This window comes from Vipera ursinii (assembly GCF_947247035.1).
Source record: "Vipera ursinii genome assembly, chromosome: 5".
Taxonomy (NCBI): domain Eukaryota; kingdom Metazoa; phylum Chordata; class Lepidosauria; order Squamata; family Viperidae; genus Vipera; species Vipera ursinii.
The window spans coordinates 46,191,068-46,211,123 of NC_139518.1; the positions used below are offsets into that span (position 1 = coordinate 46,191,068).

Sequence of the window (20,056 nt, forward strand, 5' to 3'; positions counted from 1 at the left end):
GAAGACATAAGAAATATTAATAATTTGTGATATTTTCTCAAAGTGCTCCCAAGCTCCAGTGTTTTCTCTGAATACCCAAAAGATTTCTGATTCAAGAAGGGAGCAACCTGGACCTTTTTTCAAAGAAGATACCATGCTATCCAATTCAAAAAGATCTTCAGAAGTTAAAGGAGAAAAATGCTCTTTTTCTTATATCATTTTCTATTGTACTCTAGTCTCCTCTAGCTTCTGAAAATGCTTTTGAAACCAGTTTGGTTGATGTATTTCCATAACCAAGCAATATGGATGCTCAAGCAAAGCAAAAAATTGTACATGCCAAGCATGCCAATTTTAGTAACCGTCTTGTCCTTATTGTAACAGACCAAACAGGACATAGCAGACAAATACTACACAAATAACTAAATTCAATTAGCTATTCAGAGGCCTGGGAAGAACAGTAGGGATGCACAATATTGAGCTAAAAAGTGAAATCTAATGAGAAAATGGAAAGTTAACAGTTCCACTGACGGATCTATGCATGGTTAAAACAACAAAAGAAAAGAATGAGGAAATTCATGTCCTTGGTCCATCTTGGCTTGTTGGCTTACTTATGAAGGACTTATTACATTTTAAATTGTTTTCAGAAGAATATAGCAAATTGCCTTGCCAACCATTATTCCCTAATTTTAAAGAAACAAGAAAGTGCTCCATCTTTTCGCTGTTGCTTTTTAAATATTTTTTAAAGTAATTTACCTTATTTGCCGTTCTGGACAAATAAGGACTGTAGGATTCCCTAAACTGTATTGCCCTTCTCTCTGCATTAGCCTCCTTTCCGAGAACCTTAGCCAGGTTTTGCTCTTCAGAATTCTTGCATGGAAAATGGTGTGCTGTGCCATAGTCAGAGAAACGTGCTGATGGCACAAATTACAAGCCCCCAGCCGAATGCTCCAGCCCCCACCATTCGGGCAGATTTATGTGGGCTCTTGCCGACGTTATTACAAGTCAGAGTTTATTGGGAAATTGTTACATTATGCGGAGTGTCTAACAAATTGCTTATGCTGCTATAATTGGATTACAACAGCCGCTTGCTCCCACCGGTAAGATTAGGCAAGTAGGACTCCTGCCGATCTCTGAGCGTTAGCAGTAATTTTATTTGCCTTGCCTCTCTCTTTCCTAACAACATGCCTCTCTCCCTGCCAGCTGTCTGCTGAAAAGGCACAGGCTTGTTCCTTGGCCCTAACAATGCAATTACAGCCCTGCAGATCGCACTGTTTGTGCATTAACTACAGAGCCAAAACGAGGCGAATTGATCGTTTGACTTTTGGAGTGGTCACGTGATCCCTGTGTGTGTATGTGTGAGATCTGGCATGCATCAGCAGGCAATGCTGCAGTACACGCCTGATGAAGAACTGGCTCCTCATTATTACCGCTCCTGGGGACAAAGACACAAGAGCTTTTCCGTGCTGACCCAAATGAATGTAAATTAATTTTCAGTTTAGCCAAAATGGTTAGGCAAAAGCAGAAAAGAGTTTTAGTCATAAAATTCTTTTGCCTTATTATCTAGGTCCGATACTGTTGTGTTCTCCGGCTGTTATCCAAAATGGTCACTCCTGGGTTTAATATGATTTCATTATATCCAAGAAGACAATATTCATTACATTTCTATGAAGTGTGCCATTATTCTCCCCATTTCACAGAAGAAACTTCTAACAACACACTGCTACTGTTTAGTGATTACACAGCTCAAGCGAAATTTAAATCCAGATTGTGGAATCAATGGTCTTAACACAACAAGAACATGCTACTACTAGAACATGCGTGAGAGAACCAGATTTTCATCATGTTTGTTTCTCAAATACATGCAGAAATGAACATTTACAATTCTATACTTACGCAGATTTCTTATTTGCTCATTTGCTTATTTCATCAGCAAAGGATATTTATTTATTTATTTATTTATTTATTTATTTATTTATTTATTTATTTATTATTGGGACTTATATGCCGCCCTATCTCCCGAAGGACTCAGGGCGGCTGACAACAATAACATACAATAAATACAGAAATTAAAATTAAAATTAAAGGCCCCTGTACAATAAATTAAAATTAATTAAAAATTAGAGTTAAAAATTAAAAACATAATTAAAATCCCTGTCAGTCCAGGTCAGCCAGGTGGAAAAGGAGTGTTTTGAGGCCACGGCGAAAGGACTGGAGATCTGGGGCCATCTGAAGCTCAGGGGAGAGCTGGTTCCATAGGGCTGGCACTCCCACAGAGAAGGCTGTCCTAAGATTTCTAATCTCTATATCTAATCATGTAAATTGGAATATTTATCAAACTCATTATTTTGATTCCTCAATTCAGTGCAAATATTACTGACTATACGGTAACTATCAGGCCCTGAATTTAAAATGACCCTGTCTAAAAGGAGAATTGCAGAGGCACCATAATTTGTGGAAATAAAAAGATATATCATTATTTAATTCATGATGAATCCAACATACAAAAAGTAGCTTCCAAAACACAAATAAAGGCATATGGTATGCTGTTTGGGTATCACGGAGACTAAATATGCCTGTTAAAATGTAGTTTAACACTCAAAAAGAAACTCGGAACAGCTGAAATATCTTATAAATAGCTCAGACCCAGAGGAAGTGCAAACGTCTGCATTGTGAATTGTAGATCTTAATTACAGACAATGGCTGGTACAGCAAGTACTAAGGAAAAAAACCACCAGTGAAACAGTTACACTGTTCATAGCTGGCAATAACTCTTCAGGAAAATATTTACTATCAATCAGTTATGAGAAAAGGGACTCCACGCTCATAAAACAGCACGTTGCTTCTCACACCAGCACTATTTTGATTCAGCATAATCTGAATTTAAACAGCTTGTTTCCTGTGGATATAATTTTGGAAATAAATAAAATATGTCATCTATCAAAATCTGGAAAAAATGTGATTTGGGTAAAGGGTATAAGAATGTCAATATTTTTGCTTCAACCCATTTTCAAATAATTTTGACAAATGCTGGGAGGGATGAGTGAAGAAGAAAGTGAAAAGTATTTCAGATTAGTACAGAATAATCTTGTGATGTTAACCTCATAAAAATAATTTAAAAATGTTCAATATACTAATTATGTCTCATGGTTGTAGAATATTTGAGTAAATTTGATACTTCTCCATTGGACTTATTTTCAGATAATAAATGTGCAGTTTCGCCCTAAAATATTTATTGACATTCTTTTTCAAGAGGAAAGAAACAGTTTTTTTAATTCCTCTGTTCAAACCGCAAATCTGGGCAAAATAGAAATGCAACAATTCCTAGAAGGCAGCATTAGCCATGTGTTCAACCATCATTACAAAGAAAACATTAATGTGGATGAAGTGCAGTCTACTAAACTGATAGAAAAAGCAATGAGAGATAGTATTGAATATAGAAAGGTCACAATGCATAAATGGTCTTTCACTATAACTGTATTGACAGAATGCCTTTAGAGAGATTCCCAAGAGGAACAGAGATGCTCAACAAATCTCATATGCAAAATTAAGGCTCTTGATTCAAGATCATTAATGCATTTCACAAACTTAAAATTTTCAAATACTGTACACCCTATTCCAGGGGTAGGCAACCTCGGCTCTTTAATGACTCATGGACTTCAACTCCCAGAATTCTTGAGCCAGCCAAGCTGGCTCAGGAATTCTGGGAGTTGAAGTCCATGAGTCATAAAAGAGCCGAGGTTGCCTACCCCTGCCCTATTCTAAGCTATTCTATTACATATTTTTATTTCCTAAGCCAATTAATTGCTCACTATAGAGTTTGTAGAGATTCCTATGTGCAGTTATATAGGGCGCATGTAGTCTACCAATATGTCAAAAAAAAATCTAGATAGGAATATTATCATCTGATCTCCTAGCCCAGGGGTCAGCAACCTGAAACAGTGAAAGAGCCACTCGGAACCGGTTCCCTCACAAAAGGAAAAACTCGGAGCCGCAAAAAATGTGTGCACATGTGCGTACATGCGCGCATGCGCAGAACAGGGTTTGACTGAAGTGTGGAGCCAAGGCGAGATATGCACCTACCCTGCATATTTGAATTGATTGGTTGAACTTTTTTAGTCCCACCCTTTTTTGGGGGGGGACTCTACATGGCAGAGGACTGGGAGCCGCAGGAGACGGCTGAAAGAGCCGCAAGCAGCTCTGGAGCCGCGGGTTGCAGACCTGTGTCCTAGCCCCTTTGAAACAGCAACTAGGAGAAATAACACTGAAACAAAGCATAATTTCCCAAATCAGAACAGGACAATTGAGTAGGCGGGGAGCAATAGCTTCCATAAATTTAGTCCTAAAGAAATTCAAACCACTATGGAAATAAATTTATTTCTGTCTCAGGATTTCCTGGAACTTTCCATCCTTTTTGAATATTCTGCACCTCCAAATGGGAGGGGGCAAGACATTAATATGTACTTTTAGCACCCTTATACTGCAAAGTCCTCTTTATTGCTCATATAATGTATACTTAGAAAGTACAGCTTACAAAACAAGAGAACAGCTGCTAGCCTGGCTGACTTTCAATAAGCCTCATTAAAGCAATACATTAATGTCCTTGAGCTCAAGTAAAAGTTGTGAAGATGTCTCACTAAACTTATTGGACCAATCTTAAAATTACCTATCAGTAATTGAAATACTAGAAATGAGACAACAGTTAAACAAACCTTATTAGAATATTTGTTCACATACCTGGCCACATCAGTTGTACCATGGTGAACTATGTTCCAAATATGCTGGAATTTTTTTTTTTAGCAATTTGTAGGTACACGGCAATTATTAGAAACCAGCATAAAACCCGTCTGAAGTTGACATAGCTTTCACAAGTTATGGTAGTTTGTTTCTGAGCTCTTACAAGGCAAGTAACAATTTAGTTCTTCCTTATATAGCAGTGGTGTCAAACTGCTGGCCCACGGGCTGGATGCGTCACACGGAAGCCACAGCCACCCCAGCTCTGGCAAGGGGAAAAAAGTCGCGATACGTTGCAACACGTCACAGGACATGGTGAGTTTGACACCTGTTATATAGCATTATAATATTCATACAGGTAGTCCTTGATTAATGACCACTTGTTCAGTGGCCACTTGAAGTTACAATGGTGCTAAATGAGTGGTACTTAAGACTGGTGTTCAAACTTCTGGTCATCTTAGCATCCCCATAATCACAACTGCAAACTGGACACTTGTCAACCAGTTTAACTTATGGTGGTTGCAGTATCCTGCAGTCATGTGATCCCCATTCGCAACCTTCTTTGCTGGTTTCCCCCTCTTATATCCTCCTGCTTGCTGCAGCAGGCACTCCAAAAGTATACAATGCTTACACTGGACCTTCCTGCACCCTCAAGCCACCCCAAGCTTTCTACACTCACATTGTACTACACCAGCCCATCACCAAGATATATACCCTCGCACATCTGGCAACAGCCCTAAACTACCCACCAACCTGCTTGCAAGATGTCTGGGACTTCCTGTCAGCTTCCCCAGTCACTTTGCTTGTTGGTAGCTAGCAGGAAGTTGTGAGGAGGTTTTTGCTTCAGGATCCACAATTCTTGCTTAACAACAGCAATGGGATGTAATCATATGAAGTTGTGCTTTAAAATTGAATTGTTTAGTGACAGAAATTTCAGTCCCAATTGTTCTCATTAACTACTTGTATTGCAATGCATATTTAAAGTTAATGTAATGCATTTTTGCCTAGTTTTGAATTTCTGTGCCAAAGGACACAACCACACTGCCATGATAATTTGCTTTCTAAGTATGCAGATACAAATACAAAAATGTCTGCAGCCAAACCTACCTCTGAGCACTGAGAATAGTAGTGGTGCTGCCTTCAAATACAGGACTGGTGACTGGTGGATTTCTGGAAGTCCTTTCAAAATATGCAACATACAGGGTAAGGACTGTCACTATATAGGACAGATAGGCAGAAGACTAGCAGAGTGCATCCATGAAGACCAACTAGCAGTCAAAAAACACAGTGAAAACTCAACCACAGTTTCAACTACAAAATTGAGCATCCTATGCTAAGCAATATCCACAAATGCTCGGGAATTCCTGGAAGTTTGCATTAGACAAATCAACCATCAATAGACACATAGAGATAAACCACATTCATACACCAAGAGACAATTAAAAAGCTAAAAAGGAAACAAAAAGACCAGACTACAACTTCTCTAGCAACCAACATGCAGTGAAGCAGGAATTAACACCAGACAATCAAGCAAAAACCAATAACCTAATCGTGGAACTATCAAAAAGGAAACCACATCGCCACCAACACTAGCAGGACAAGTACTGAATATAAATAGGGCACTAACTACATAGTTGCTAGCACTGATAATGTTACCTAGTTGGGTAATGAAATGTCTGCAAGCAAACAACCAAACTCAGAGAGCACCAAGGACTCCACAGTAATTATAAACTCTCTATATACTGAGAAAGCCCGCAATACTGCTGGAGAACATCCAAACGTCCAGGAAGATCTGTCCCTTCAAATCCTCCATCCAATTTGCTTGCTGAACTTTTCTTTTCAAAGCTAAAGGTGGTAGGTTTCCTCATTTCCAGATTTCAAGAAAAAAAAGGTTAGTTACTGCAGCAGAAGCACAGCCACCTCTATATCCATCAAAGCATACCTAATCTTCTGGATAGATGAGGTGGAAGAGGAAGAAGAGGAGAATAGATTGTCAAAATGAAATGTCTAGTCCTTTTGGCAGTCAGCAAAATAAGCTTTACATCTCCAGCAGCAAGAGAAGAGGGTGTAATCCCAATTGGACTATCAGTGACCTCCAAAGGCTCTTCCTCTATGCAACCTACAATGTCTGAGGGGGAAGTCTTCTGTTAATACAGAATGGATAATTCTTGATTCTTGTAGAAACAACTCTATCAGCTTCAGTCTGTCTCAGCAATTGGCTGGTAATGGGGCTGTGGCTTCACTGTGAGAACATATCCTTAGTAAATAGTAAGCGGGATGTTTTTACAATATGGTAAGCTAATTATATGGATGAATCCATAGAAGGACAAGATAAGGTTCATGGAAATAAAAGAGAATAGCTTATTCTGAACAAAGTGAGGATATAAAGGGTTTACGTTTCCATTTGAATAGGATAATACAAAAATACCCTGTCTATGTGTATATTCATATTTCCTAAACTGTGCAAATTGTTTATTTAGTATTCAAAAACATATGGTAAACACAACTGGTTTTAAAACAAAAAAAGTTTTGAGTCATATATGTTACACACATACAGTGTAATCCTTCATAAAATCTAGCAATCCAATTAATTCATACACACAAAACATGCAGCCAACTATAAAAATCTAAGTGATGCAGTGCTAGAAAAGAACATATATTTAATTTGACACCAGGGTTTGCTCATTATTTTTTGTTATTATTGGCTTTTTTCTCATGGATGGTCCCAAAGATTTTAAGCAGAATGAACAGAGGTCTATAAGTACACTTTCATAGGTGCTGCAAAACAACAACAACAAAAAAAACACCCCACAATCATATTTGCCTCATGTTTCTCTACCAGCCACTTGTAAGTTCTGGTAAAGCCAATCAGCTCTGAACAGAAAAGCCTACTGCTGAACAAACTGCATATTGCCCAGCTTTCTCATACTCCCAGGGTGAAACTCAAACCAAATTTTAGATCTTGCCTAGGAGGTTTATACAGATTTAACATGCTCATTATGGAAGACATACATTACAAAAATAAATTCTATTTAATAAGGTGCTAATTTTCCTATCAAAAATTACCTTGTGGCTGGAAGAGGTGGGTAATGGAAACATGAAGCTAAAGCAAAGGGAAAGTGCATCCACATTCCAATCATTCACAATTCCTCAGACCTGATTCTTATTTTACAACAGTTATATTTGGTTACAAGGAAAGCTAAGACAAGGTACACAATTTTGTTTAGAATGCTTCTTCTGAAGTGGAAATATAAAAGGACACATTACCCATTTAGCATTATATGGCAATTTTAACATCACAGAGTTCTTCTAACTTCCCCTTTTATCTTGTTAACAGAAATCTCCAAAGGGAAGGGAATACAAGTAAATCTCAGTTTTTATTATATGATGGCGGCCAGCAGAGGGGGTATGAGAGTCTGACACGCTCACCATTTAAACTTCTATACAAACTTTACTTTAGAAAATAGAGGATGTTACGGGCATTTAGATTCTAGGATTACCTGTTTAAATCAAACATGGGTATTTTCTTTACAAGAAGGTAGGAGAAAAATAAATGAAACCAACATATAAAAAATATGACCCATGCTAAAGCGCACCAAGTAGAACATCTAGGATATATTTTGTTAAACTGGCCTACAAAATATTTTAAATGCACTTTGGCTTTTTACCTCTTTATTTTTCAGCTTTCTGAAATGAAGAGAGGAGTATTCTTAGAACTAATGCTAAAAAAAGTGCATCAAAGCCAAGGAATTATAGGTAGGATGCCAAAGAGCCTTGGTGGAGCAGTGGGCTAATGCCTCCTTAAGTAATACCAGCTGCCTGCAATTAGTGCAGGTTCGAGTCCCACCAGGCTCAAGGTTGACTCAGCCTTCCATCCTTCCGAGGTAGGTAAAATGAGGACCCAGATTGTTGGGGGCAATAAGCTGACTTTGTAATAATGCCGCTTGGGGGTGTGTGTGAAAGCCCTAATAAGCAGGCATATACATAGAATGAAGGCTACTGCTAAGCTTGTAAGCCGCCCTGAGTCTTCGGAGAAAGGCGGGATATAAATGGAATTAAAATTAAAAAAAATAAATGCCCACAAGGGTAACACAGTCAAAGTTTTACTTACTTTGGTCACACAGCTTTCAGTCTTCATTGTAGTACCTAAGCAGACTGTGTCTTGGTTTAAGCAAAGTCTGGTACAGCTGTTATAGGCCTGTGAAGATAGGGGAAAAGTGACAAAAATAGAGATACAACATATTAAAAGCATGTATTTCTTTAAAAATATGTATTCCTTGAAGGGCCTTACAATAAAATATTGTGAAATATTTGCAAATTTGTTTTGAGTTAAAAACTCAGGAAAAAAAAGCACAAAATACCTCTAAAACAGTGTCATTTAGTGATTAAGGAATTTAACTGGAACAGTGTTTAAGGTGCTAAACAAAGTTCATATCAATCCTTAAGTATAAAAGATTACAGATGATATTGGGCCACGGTCACTTAGCACTTAGACTTATATACCGCTCCACAGTGTTTTACAGCACTCTCTGAACGGCTTACAATGTCAGCACAGTAATTGCCTCCAACAATCTGGGTCATTTTACCAACTTCAGAAGGGTGGAAGCCTGAGTTAACTTTAGCCGATCAGGATCGAACTCCTGGCAACAGGCATTCTAACCACTGTGCCACCACGGCTCTTATTTTAGAAGTTATTTGATGCCAAAATATACTTCAGCTTACCCACAGTAGTCCTCAATTACGATTGGTAATTGAAACATGAGAACTCTTTGGCTAAATAGCATGGTCGTGAAGTGAGATGTCCTGTGATCACTGCAACTTAACGACAGCCATTTTGGCAGTCCCAGGCTGCCACTTTTAGTTGAATCCTGCACAGTCACAATCTCTCACAGTCACATGATCGCTGTTTGTCACTTCTTGCTGGTTTCCCCTTGACTTTGTTCGTCAGATGTCAGCAGCCAAGTTTGCAAATGGTGAGAACATTATTGCAGGATGCTGCAATGTCATAATTGCGAGTCAGTTGCCAAGCACCAGAATTACGGTCATGAGACTATGGGGAGCTGCAGTGGCTGCAATTACGACTGGTCCTAAATTCCCCTTGTTCAGCACTGTCATGACTTTGAATGGTTACTGAACAAATGGTTCCTAAATAAAGACCACCTGTATTTCTTTCATATACTTTAACCAGGACGTTGCACTGCATATGATACAGGACTGATGTTCTAACGATTGAGGTCTAAGATTATGGACAATGAGTCTGAATACAGAGCACAAAATGTGTTCATACAGACTATATGGTCAGGCACAGGAGAAGGAAGGTGTGTTGGACATGTTCACGGAGTTCAATTATTTGTAAAAATAATAAAGGGGGGATATAAATAAATAACATAAACTGAGTAGTTTATTGATGAAGCAAAAGGTATCCAATATTAAAATAAAGTTCTTAAGTCTGCTCTTATCTTTAAAAAAAAACAAAAAAAAATAGATACGAAAAAGGCAACATCTTTTTGGAATGATACTTTGTTTGAACAACTGTTCGGACAATAGTTTCATCAGAATGGATGATAGTGATAAATTTTATAGCCCCAAATTCTCTAGATTTTCCACAGATTTTCTTTAAGTAGGGGTTTAAAGAAAGACCCAGGCCTAATTTTTGTTTGTTTAAGGCACAAATACTTTCCACTAACCTAAACACATGTACCTTCAATGTTCAGTGAAAATAAAGATGGAAGAAGACATTCTCTATTTTCATTTAGATGCTTTTTTACAACTCCTCCCTCTGTTATTTACTTACTTTGAAGACATCTTTTCATTTAAAAATGTTAAGCCAATTAGTTACAGAAAAATACAATCAATTATCATGTATGTAAGCACAAACAAAATAGAGCAAATCACCTCTTACTCAAAGCAGCAAAACCCAGCAGCTACAAAGACAATCTGTCTGCTGAACATCCAAATTAAGAAACTAAGTGCACAGTCCGTTTAAAGTCATCCCACAATGGACTTAATTTCTTCCTGTTTCCTTTCAAACAATAAAAAGCATGGCTACATAAACTATTTCTGCTCTTCCTTATTAATGATAATGGCAAACCAATCCAAAGAACTTTGCTAAGAAAATTGCAGGGACTTGTCCAGTTGCCAAGAGTCAACACTTGACTGAAAAGGCAAGTATGCAAACACACATTTTAACATAATATTTTAATTTGGGGGTTTCATTTGATTTTCCATTTTTCCTTTTTAGCATTTATTCTCAGCAGCATAAACTCTGTTACCTGTTACCTCTGTTATCTCTGTCCCTCCTGGCTTCTTTGGGCATCTCAGGGTAGTGGTGGTCAGTTTGGGAGATTGTGGATGACAATTTAAGGGAAACAATAATGCACCCTCTCTTAAAGAAGCCAGGTTTTGGTGTCACTGTGTTAGACAACTTCCTCCCTGTCTCTAATATTTCTTTTCAGGGAATTTTTTTAGAGAAGATGAGAGAACTCCAATTGCAAGGGATCCTAGATTATCAAGATCCTTTCCAGCATGGATTCAGATCTGTATATACTGTAGGAAACTACACTGGTGACTAATAATTTACTATATAACGCCTTTGGATTCGTCAAGCTCAGAAACTGAATTATTCAAGTATCTTTTCCCCAAACACCAAAAGAAAACATTTCTGGGCCATTAGAAACAGTGTTTGAAATACTTGCCTGATTCTGTGCCAGAGGTAGATAGCCTTGGAGTACTTCAATACAGTTTTTATACCGCATATAAATAATGCAAGCATAAACCAGTTTGTTGAAAACTATCCTTTTGGTGAAAGCTTGCTATAATTCTGAACAAGTTTTCAATTTCACACTGCTGCTAGGGTAAAACATTTTAAAGAGTTTAATTTTTACAGTGGCTTCAATGACACAGGATTATCTAACAAAGTAATGGCTAATCAATAGGAGTTTAGTTGTCAGGTGAAACATATAACACACTAAAAGGGATTGATTGTTAGACTCCTCCTTATTTACTAGGGGGTATATATTTAAAATGACACAAACTTGTTACCAAGCTACATTCCTTTAACCTTGCAAAGGCTGTTTGAGATGAGTGTTAAGCAGCCTATAGCAAAACACACACTAATGGAAAAGAATATCAAGAAAATACACAGCTGTTTCAAATCATGTCAAGAGCAGAAATACAATGAGGGTGACTAGGAGATACAAAGCTTAATCTGTTTCCAAACTGCCATCTCTGCTGGTACACACTAAAGAATAAACTCTGCAGTAATTGTCAAAATTACCCATCTTGGAAGATTCACAATTTATGGGTGGTGGGTTTAAATAACTGCATCAATTCAGAGTATTTTGATACAGACTTAAACAGTAAACAAAAAAGATGGACTAAAATACAGAACATTTTATGAAGTATTTGTTTTACTAAAATTTGAGTTTCTACAGGTATTTGTAAATATGGCCAACATTTTCTTTGCGGCCATATTTCTTTTTTTTTTACACTAAAAGAATCTCTTCTCAATAAAATTACATTCAGTTTTCATTTTACCGCTTTTTGATTGACAAGCATTTTCAAGTTCTCATAAGTTACTTACAAATAGTGTACATTTCTAGATACTAATATCAATGTGACAAACAGGGATGTTCAGAGAATCAGAAGTGATTACAAAGTTTTTCTTAATGTATATGTAATGATGATATCACTATGTATCAGTCTGTCACTTTTATTGTATATAATCATAGATTATTACAAGCTAAGTGATGTGTAAAACTGTCCTTATGTTAGATTCTTCTAATACCAATGTGAAGTAAGGCTAATTGTCAAAGAAAATAGCCTTTGAATCTCTGAGAGATTTCAAGCTTCCCATTTAAACCAATCAAAACATTTTGTAATTGTATGGTCTAAAGAAAATTTAATTTCCCAAGCAATTCATCCAAAAGATCACCATCTGTGAATAAAACCTCATTTTTGTCAGGTGTGGCAAACTAAGGTTCAGTAAGAATGTTTTCCCTCCCAATTAATAAGTACATGATTTATCAGAGAAATATAATTAAAAACTCTAAAATACAACAGCTCACCTTGTCTTGCAATTTCTAGAGACATGATTGTTAAAGAAATATTTGGGAACAGATGGTTAAAAAATATATTAGAATCTGAAGAATTCAACTGATTTGAGAAGTTATAGGTAAATCACTTCTACAGATTCATGAATACTATTTTCATTTCAAGTATACAGTAAGGCCTTAGGAAGCCTCCATTAATTGTTTTAATAGTTTTTTGCAGAGAGACTTACAAAAGTATTAAATAATGTTTGTAAATTTAAAAACATAAACCATGCAATTATAAATGAAAATTAAGTTGAGCTGCATTTTGTTGTTAGTTGCGAAGTCATGTCTGACCCATCGTGACCCCATGGACAACGTTCCTCCAGGCCTTATTTCAACATGCAATTAATATTTCCAAATCTATGATTAAAACTACTTCCATAGTCCAGAATATTTATAATTCAAATTTCTAAGACATCATATCTCAACAGGAAAGCTGGCTCTAAATAAATTAATCATAAGAGAGGGAACAGAAATTCATAATGTAAAATCCCAATACAGCTCAATCCAGGTAAGCACATGCCTCAAACCGTCTCAGGACCTGAGGGAAAAGCCAGGTATTCAAGACTTGTTTAAAGGACAGCAGTGCTGGGGCTGTTCAAACCTCCAAGGGTATGCTGTTCCAGATGGTAACACTGCAATAGGGAAGCCCTACTTCTTAATTCCTCATCAGACGGCACTGCTTCAGAGATGATGCATAGAGGACAGGCCAAAAGAATGGGCGGGGGGGGGGGGGAGAATGGCCCCTCAGATAAGCAGGCTGTATCCCATGAAGGACAATTGTAGATGAAAACCAACACATTGAATCGAGTAATTTGCAGAGGGGTTATATGTACATATCAAGTTATGCCCATCATTCATCTGTTTAAGAATGCATATGGCTGCTTTCATCATGTTTGGAGCATAATTATTTATACTACTGCATTTTGGATAAGCTGTAGTTTTTGAGTGGTCTTCAAGGGACCATGCACAGCTTATTTCAATAATCCACTCACAAGGTAAATAAGGCATGGATGACTGTGACAATGATCTCCCAGTCCAGTGTCAGCAGTTTTCAGGATCCTGTCCCCTTCTTCAGTCACAGGATCAAATATTTCCCAGGTAACACACAAGGATATGCCTATATTCAGTGTTACTCAGTTGGAGCTTGGTTAAGTTCTGAACTGTGAAAAGTAACTTGAATCTTCCTGCTGGAAATCAACCTGCGCCAACTGCCAGCCTCCCAGATGCCACAACAACTCCCTGCTTGCTGCAATGCTTAAAATGGTGGACACAATGTAAGAGGGGCAATCAGGGACAGACATCCTGCTTAAGGGCCCATCTCCTCAATGCTGGAAAGCCATGAGTTTGTTCTCAATACTTCTCCGTAGCTGTCCCACTTGACTTCAACCCACCACTCTCAATTAAAGAACATTCCACCATCAATTTCAAACAAACCTTTCCACCACTGGTTGGAAAAACTAGTAAAACACTATCTTCTCTGTGCCTACCATCAATATTCAACCGCCATATTAAAAAAGATAAAGGCAAAAAGAATAAAGACAGAAACATTTGACAAGATGCAATATAAACTAGATAAATCAAAACTCTTTTCAGAAATATTTCCACAGCTCTATTTACAATATTGCAATTAGATCTTTCTTGCTGTGGAGTCCATAGAACCTAATTTTACCACTAGAGGGAAGAATTGTCTCGGTACATAGGCACAATACACAGAAATAATTATTTTAACAATTTATGTAACAAAAGTTTTCTTGACTAGATGAGCCTTCTAATTACACACAATTAAAGTAATTAATAAAAAAGAAAAAAAATCAAGACTTCCTCCACATTTTTTTAAAGGGCAGTAATATCTATTCCCATTTTAACTTACCCCCACCCTGAAAGTTACTCAATAAAGTTCTATTGACAAATGCAAGGAGAAATAATTGCTTGTAAAATAAAATCTGAAATAACAAGAACAGTCAAACAAAAGAGAAATGTCATGGTATTTAGCCATCTGAAAACAAACTGTCCTCCAAAGAGCAGAAACTACATTCTGCTAATTTATGATTCAAGCACCTATTTTTTTTAAAACAGAATTGCCAGATTCAGTTGTCTTCATGCATAGGTGGTCTATTCCCTGCCTCATATCTTGGCTACAAAAACCCGCAAAATCCACTTTTTCTTCCATTGCTGGCCTGCCTTAAGTTTTGCTCATCTTCCAATGTTCGAATTGTTCATTTTTGAGCTCAAGTCATTAAAAGGGAAGATGGCAACTAAGGCAGTTATTTTTCTTCCCATTTACAATAGGTGACATTTCTCCAGCAGTGCACAAGGTGTTGAAAACCTGGCAGCTGTTACCTCCTGGGACAGAGCTCCTTTTTTATCCTCCTCTTGGCAGTTTAACTCAATGGGTCAGCACCTTTAAAGACAGCAAAGTATCACTGAAGTGGATGGCTAGAGTTGAATTACTGCACCCTCCCTAATCAATGGGAGCCCTCACTGCAGGTGAAACTCTTCATCTATAGAGGTGCATGGGGGAGGAAAATGTAATGCCTTAAGCCAGATGGGTTTCATCTTGTGGTGTGTGATTTTTGCTTTGTCTTTAAAAAAAAAAAAGAATGGAACAAGCTAACAAGCGGACAGATACTTTGTTAGCTTCTTGGCCTCTCTCATGGCTCTGAAGCCCCAGGGTTCCAGCTACACAAGAGAAAAGAATTCAGCATACACGGAAACACTTAAAGAAATATAACTAAGGGGATGGCAGCATGCTGTTTTCAAAGAGTTGAGAGTCCTGTTCACAGCTTTATTTATCACTATGCACGTTCAGTAGGCTGTAAGTGGACACAGAAACAAAAGGTCAGAAGAATAGGCAATGCTAGACATTTTCTCCCTCAGAGAGGAAGGCAGAAAAGCAGCACATCTGACAGATATGATTAGTATTAAAGTAAAAAGTCAATACAAGTGGGCTTTATGTTTCAGGATAATATCTTCAGCAACAGCCTTGGATTCCTGTTTAATTTATAAGTTAACTCTTCAAGTACAAAAGAAAAAAAACTCAAGAGACTATTAATTGAGGGAGTGCAGGAAACAAATAGGTTATTTTACGAACACTTTTAGAAACCTTGCTGGTCATTATTAATGTTAAAGGTCAGGTTAAATAAATCATGTTGATTTTTCCCCTCCCTGGAAGATATTAATTCAATTTTAGGTAACTAACAGTCTTTTTAGACTGTTTTGCCCAAAATTGTAAACGTCCTATGGTTGGGCTCAGCAGTTTTTCTATTTTCCCCACAATATATCAGAGCCTTGTACGTCCTCCAAAACCTCTGAATATTGCAGACAGAAAACACAAGGCAAAACTACTGAAGAAACGGCTTACCAAAATATGGTGATGGAAAGGTATAGCTATTCTGGCTAGGGAATTCTAGGAGCTGAAGTCCATACATCTAAAAGTTGCTGAGATTGAGAAATGCTGGTGTAGAAGGAAGGAGAACCATTTTAGTTGACAAGACTCAGGAATAGCTGCTTCACTGTTATTCTGTCTGGAAGCTGTGCACTTCAATGCAAAAACTGCCATGCATACCATTTCAATGATGCTGCTATCAGCACTTCCCCCACATGGCACCTTTTGACATAATTTCCTCTCTGCAAAGAATTTCCATATCCAGACTCCCTCCACCTGCAGAGCACGTTTTGTCTGGAAAAAGATACTTCATTAATACCCTATCTGAGCAAAGGAGAACAGTTTTCCTTAAATAACCTCTGCTGTGCCATCGTTTCAAAAAGGCAGGAGAATAATCAAGTTCAGGGCAGCCCTGGACAGCTGCCCTGTGACCTAGGCCTGTTGACCTTTGCTATTCATCACTTTCCTTTAGAGTAGGAGGGCAGACTCTTGGGGAGTGACTTCACAACAGACAGCTACAATCCAACAACAATATGGTCCTTGCAAAAAGAAAGAGAAAACCCAGATGGTATTGCAATAAATTTACAAATCTTCATTCATGGCTCTGTTTAACACACCCCAAAGCCAAAAGGCTCAAAGGTCCCTGGAGAGATTCCCCCTCATTGGCTTCTAAAGGCTAGCTCTCTTTCAAGGCTACTAAGATTCAATTCTTTAGAGAGGTAAAGCCCTTAAAATAATAAATGCTTGACCTAATCAATCTACCATTCAGATTCAACACTAAACGATAGGTACTGAAAACTAATTATGTTTTTGGCAAGAATGTTGAATTTAAAATAGAAACACACAGGTTAAAAAGGGCACTGAAGCATTTGAGAAGCTCTTTCAAAAAAGGCTACACACATGCATAAAACAGGATTCAAACCAGGAGTTGCATTCAATAATTCACACATTTATTTTTACAATGAATCAGATTAGTCCCATGTGTGACCTGCTGGTCCATCTATATCCACTGGACTTAATGGGCATTCTTTTCACACTAGCTTCAGTTTGAAGTATGAGACAGATAAATTTAGTTTAATTTTCAACAGATCAAGCTATCCATTTTCCAAACAGACCATCTGGATCAGCCTATTAAAATTAATTTATAACTTACTAGAGAAAGCATTTGTTTGTTAGCTAAACATAGTTGCCAAAAACTTTGGCCCCTTGTCATTGTTTTCTAAAACTTCACACACACACACACAAACACAAACACACACCATGCTGTATGCATGTATACAGATTTTATCCCTAATCTCTTCCCCCCACAAATGACCTACATTTTCTTCTACTTTTAAACTAATTATTTCTCTCCTTTATTCCTTCAAGAGAAAATGAAAGTACCGTATATACTTGAGTATAAGCCGAATTTTTCAGCCCACTTTTTGGGCTGAAAAATCCACTTTGGCTTATACTCCAGTGAACAAAAAAAAAAAAGAACTTCCACCCCCCCAGTTTGGAGAGCTGCTGCTTTCATCAAACATGGACGAAGGCAGCAGCTCTCCAAACGGGCTGCGGCGGTTTGGAGAGCTGTGCGCGCAGCTCCGCCGCCACCTCTGCAAGCCTCCGCTGAGAGAATGGGGCGGTGGAAGCTTGCCACCCATTTTCTCGGCGAAGACTTCTTTCGGGGGATGCAGCCTCTGTCACCCCCTTCTCTCAGCTGGGCAGCTGAGAGAAGGGGGCGACAGAGGCTGGATCCCCCGAAACAAGTCTTCGCCGCTGAGAGAATGGGCGGCAAGCTTCCCCGCCCTATACTTCGCGGAGCGCTCCAACGCCTCGTTCTGTCGTCTCAGCGGAGACTTGTTTCGGGGGATCCAGCCTCTGTCACCCCCTTCTCTCAGCTGGGCAGCTGAGAGAAGGGGGCGACAGAGGCTGGATCCCCCGAAACAAGTCTTCGCTGCTGAGAGAATGGGCGGCAAGCTTCCCTGCCCCATACTTCGCGGAGCGCTCCAATGCCTCGTTCTGTCGTCTCAGCGGAGACTTGTTTCGGGGGATCCAGCCTCTGTCACCCCCTTCTCTCAGCTGGGCAGCTGAGAGAAGGGGGCGACAGAGGCTGGATCCCCCGAAACAAGTCTTCGCTGCTGAGAGAATGGGCGGCAAGCTTCCCTGCCCCATACTTCGCGGAGCGCTCCAACGCCTCGTTCTGTCGTCTCAGCGGAGACTTGTTTCGGGGGATCCAGCCTCTGTCACCCCCTTCTCTCAGCTGGGCAGCTGAGAGAAAGGGGCGGCAGAAGCTGCATCCCCCGAAAGAAGTCTTCGCCGAGAAAATGGGCGCTGAGATTTTCTCGGCGAAGACTCACCTTCTCCCGTTCACCTTCAGCAGCTCCGCCAGGCCCGTCCAGTGCCCTGCTAGCAGAGCTTGACAAATGCAAAAGCTCCTTTGGTTAAACACTGGAAGGTTTAGTGATTAACCCACCCCACCCCACCCGGTCTTCTTGCTGTTTCTCCCTATCCTCACTCCTACCCACAGGGGCTCTCTGCCTCTTCTACTACTTCTTTTTCTTTCTTTCTTTTTTGCTGAGGTGTGCGTGTCTCTCTCTCTCTCTCTCTCTCTCTCTCTCTCTCTCTCTCTCTCTCTCTCTCTCTCTCTGTGGTGTGTTATCTCGAACCAGATGGGATGGCAAAGTCAAATGCAAATGGGGATCTTGCAGATCTTGCCCTGCCTTTCCCCCCACGGTTACCTTCTGTTCTTGATGAGCTCACGAGTGCTCAAGGACAAAATAGGGCAGGGCAGAGCCGGCAGTTAAAAATAGGATGCAGATAAAAGGAAAGGTAAGGAGGGGTTCAGGTTGAGAGGAGAGGCTGCGTAGCCTTAGTGTAACTCCTGTTTGGGCTGACTGGGTTGCCTCCGATGGGCTCTGACAGTGGAACAGAATGGAATAGAAAATATGGAATGGAATGGAACAGAACGTAGAACAGAACAGAACAGAACAGAACAGAACAGAACAGAATAGAAATATAGAAAGAGAATAGAATAGAATAGAATAGAATAGAATAGAATAGAATAGAATAGAATAGAATAGAATAGAAATATAGAAAGTGAATAGAAATATAGAAAGTGAATAGAATAGAATAGAATAGAATAGAATAGAATAGAATAGAATAGAATAGAATACAAAAATATAGAAAGTGAATGGAATAGAATAGAATAGAAATATAGAAAGTAAATAGAATAGAACAGAACAGAACAGAACAGAACAGAATAGAAATATAGAAAGTGAATGGAATAGAATAGAAATATAGAAAGTGAATAGAATAGAATAGAATAGAATAGAATAGAATAGAATAGAATAGAAATATAGAAAGAAAATAGAATAGAATAGAATAGAATAGAATAGAATAGAATAGAATAGAATAGAATAGAAAATGGTAATAAGAATAGAATAGAATAGAATAGAATAGAATAGAATAGAATAGAATAGAATAGAATAGAATAGAATAGAATAGAATAGAATAGAATAGAATAGAATAGAATAGAGCTGGAAGGGACCTTGGAGGTCTTCTAGTCCAGCCCCTTGCTCAAGCAGGAGGACCTATACCAGTGGTGGTGAACCTATGGCACGCCTGCCAGAGGTGGCACTCAGAGCCCTCTCTGTTGGCACGTGCACCACCACCGCTGCCAGCAGCAGGTCCTTGTCGGTTGGTGGACTGGAAGAAAAGGGAGGGGGAAGCATTTTACATGCGTGCATGCACGCACGGGGCCACGAGCAGGCACATGCTGCAAAGGGGGCGGGGCTAGTGCCTGCGTGATACTCACTAGCCCAGCCCCGTTCTCACGTGGTGCGGTGCCTTGTATCTGCACCCTGCGGCGCGGTGGTTGGCGTTT

General features: G+C 38.9%; 1 protein-coding gene across 6 annotated transcripts in view; it reads right to left on the reverse strand.

The window, feature by feature from the left end:
• Positions 1–20,056, reverse strand: part of BTRC (beta-transducin repeat containing E3 ubiquitin protein ligase) — a 178,696-nt gene that overhangs the window by 73,445 nt on the left and 85,195 nt on the right. For all 6 annotated transcript variants that reach the window (XM_083364360.1, XM_083364359.1, XM_083364357.1 and 3 more), the window contains one exon: positions 8,822–8,908. In XM_083364360.1, coding sequence (XP_083220486.1) covers positions 8,822–8,908 — 87 coding nt within the window. The remainder of the gene's footprint in view (positions 1–8,821; positions 8,909–20,056) is intronic.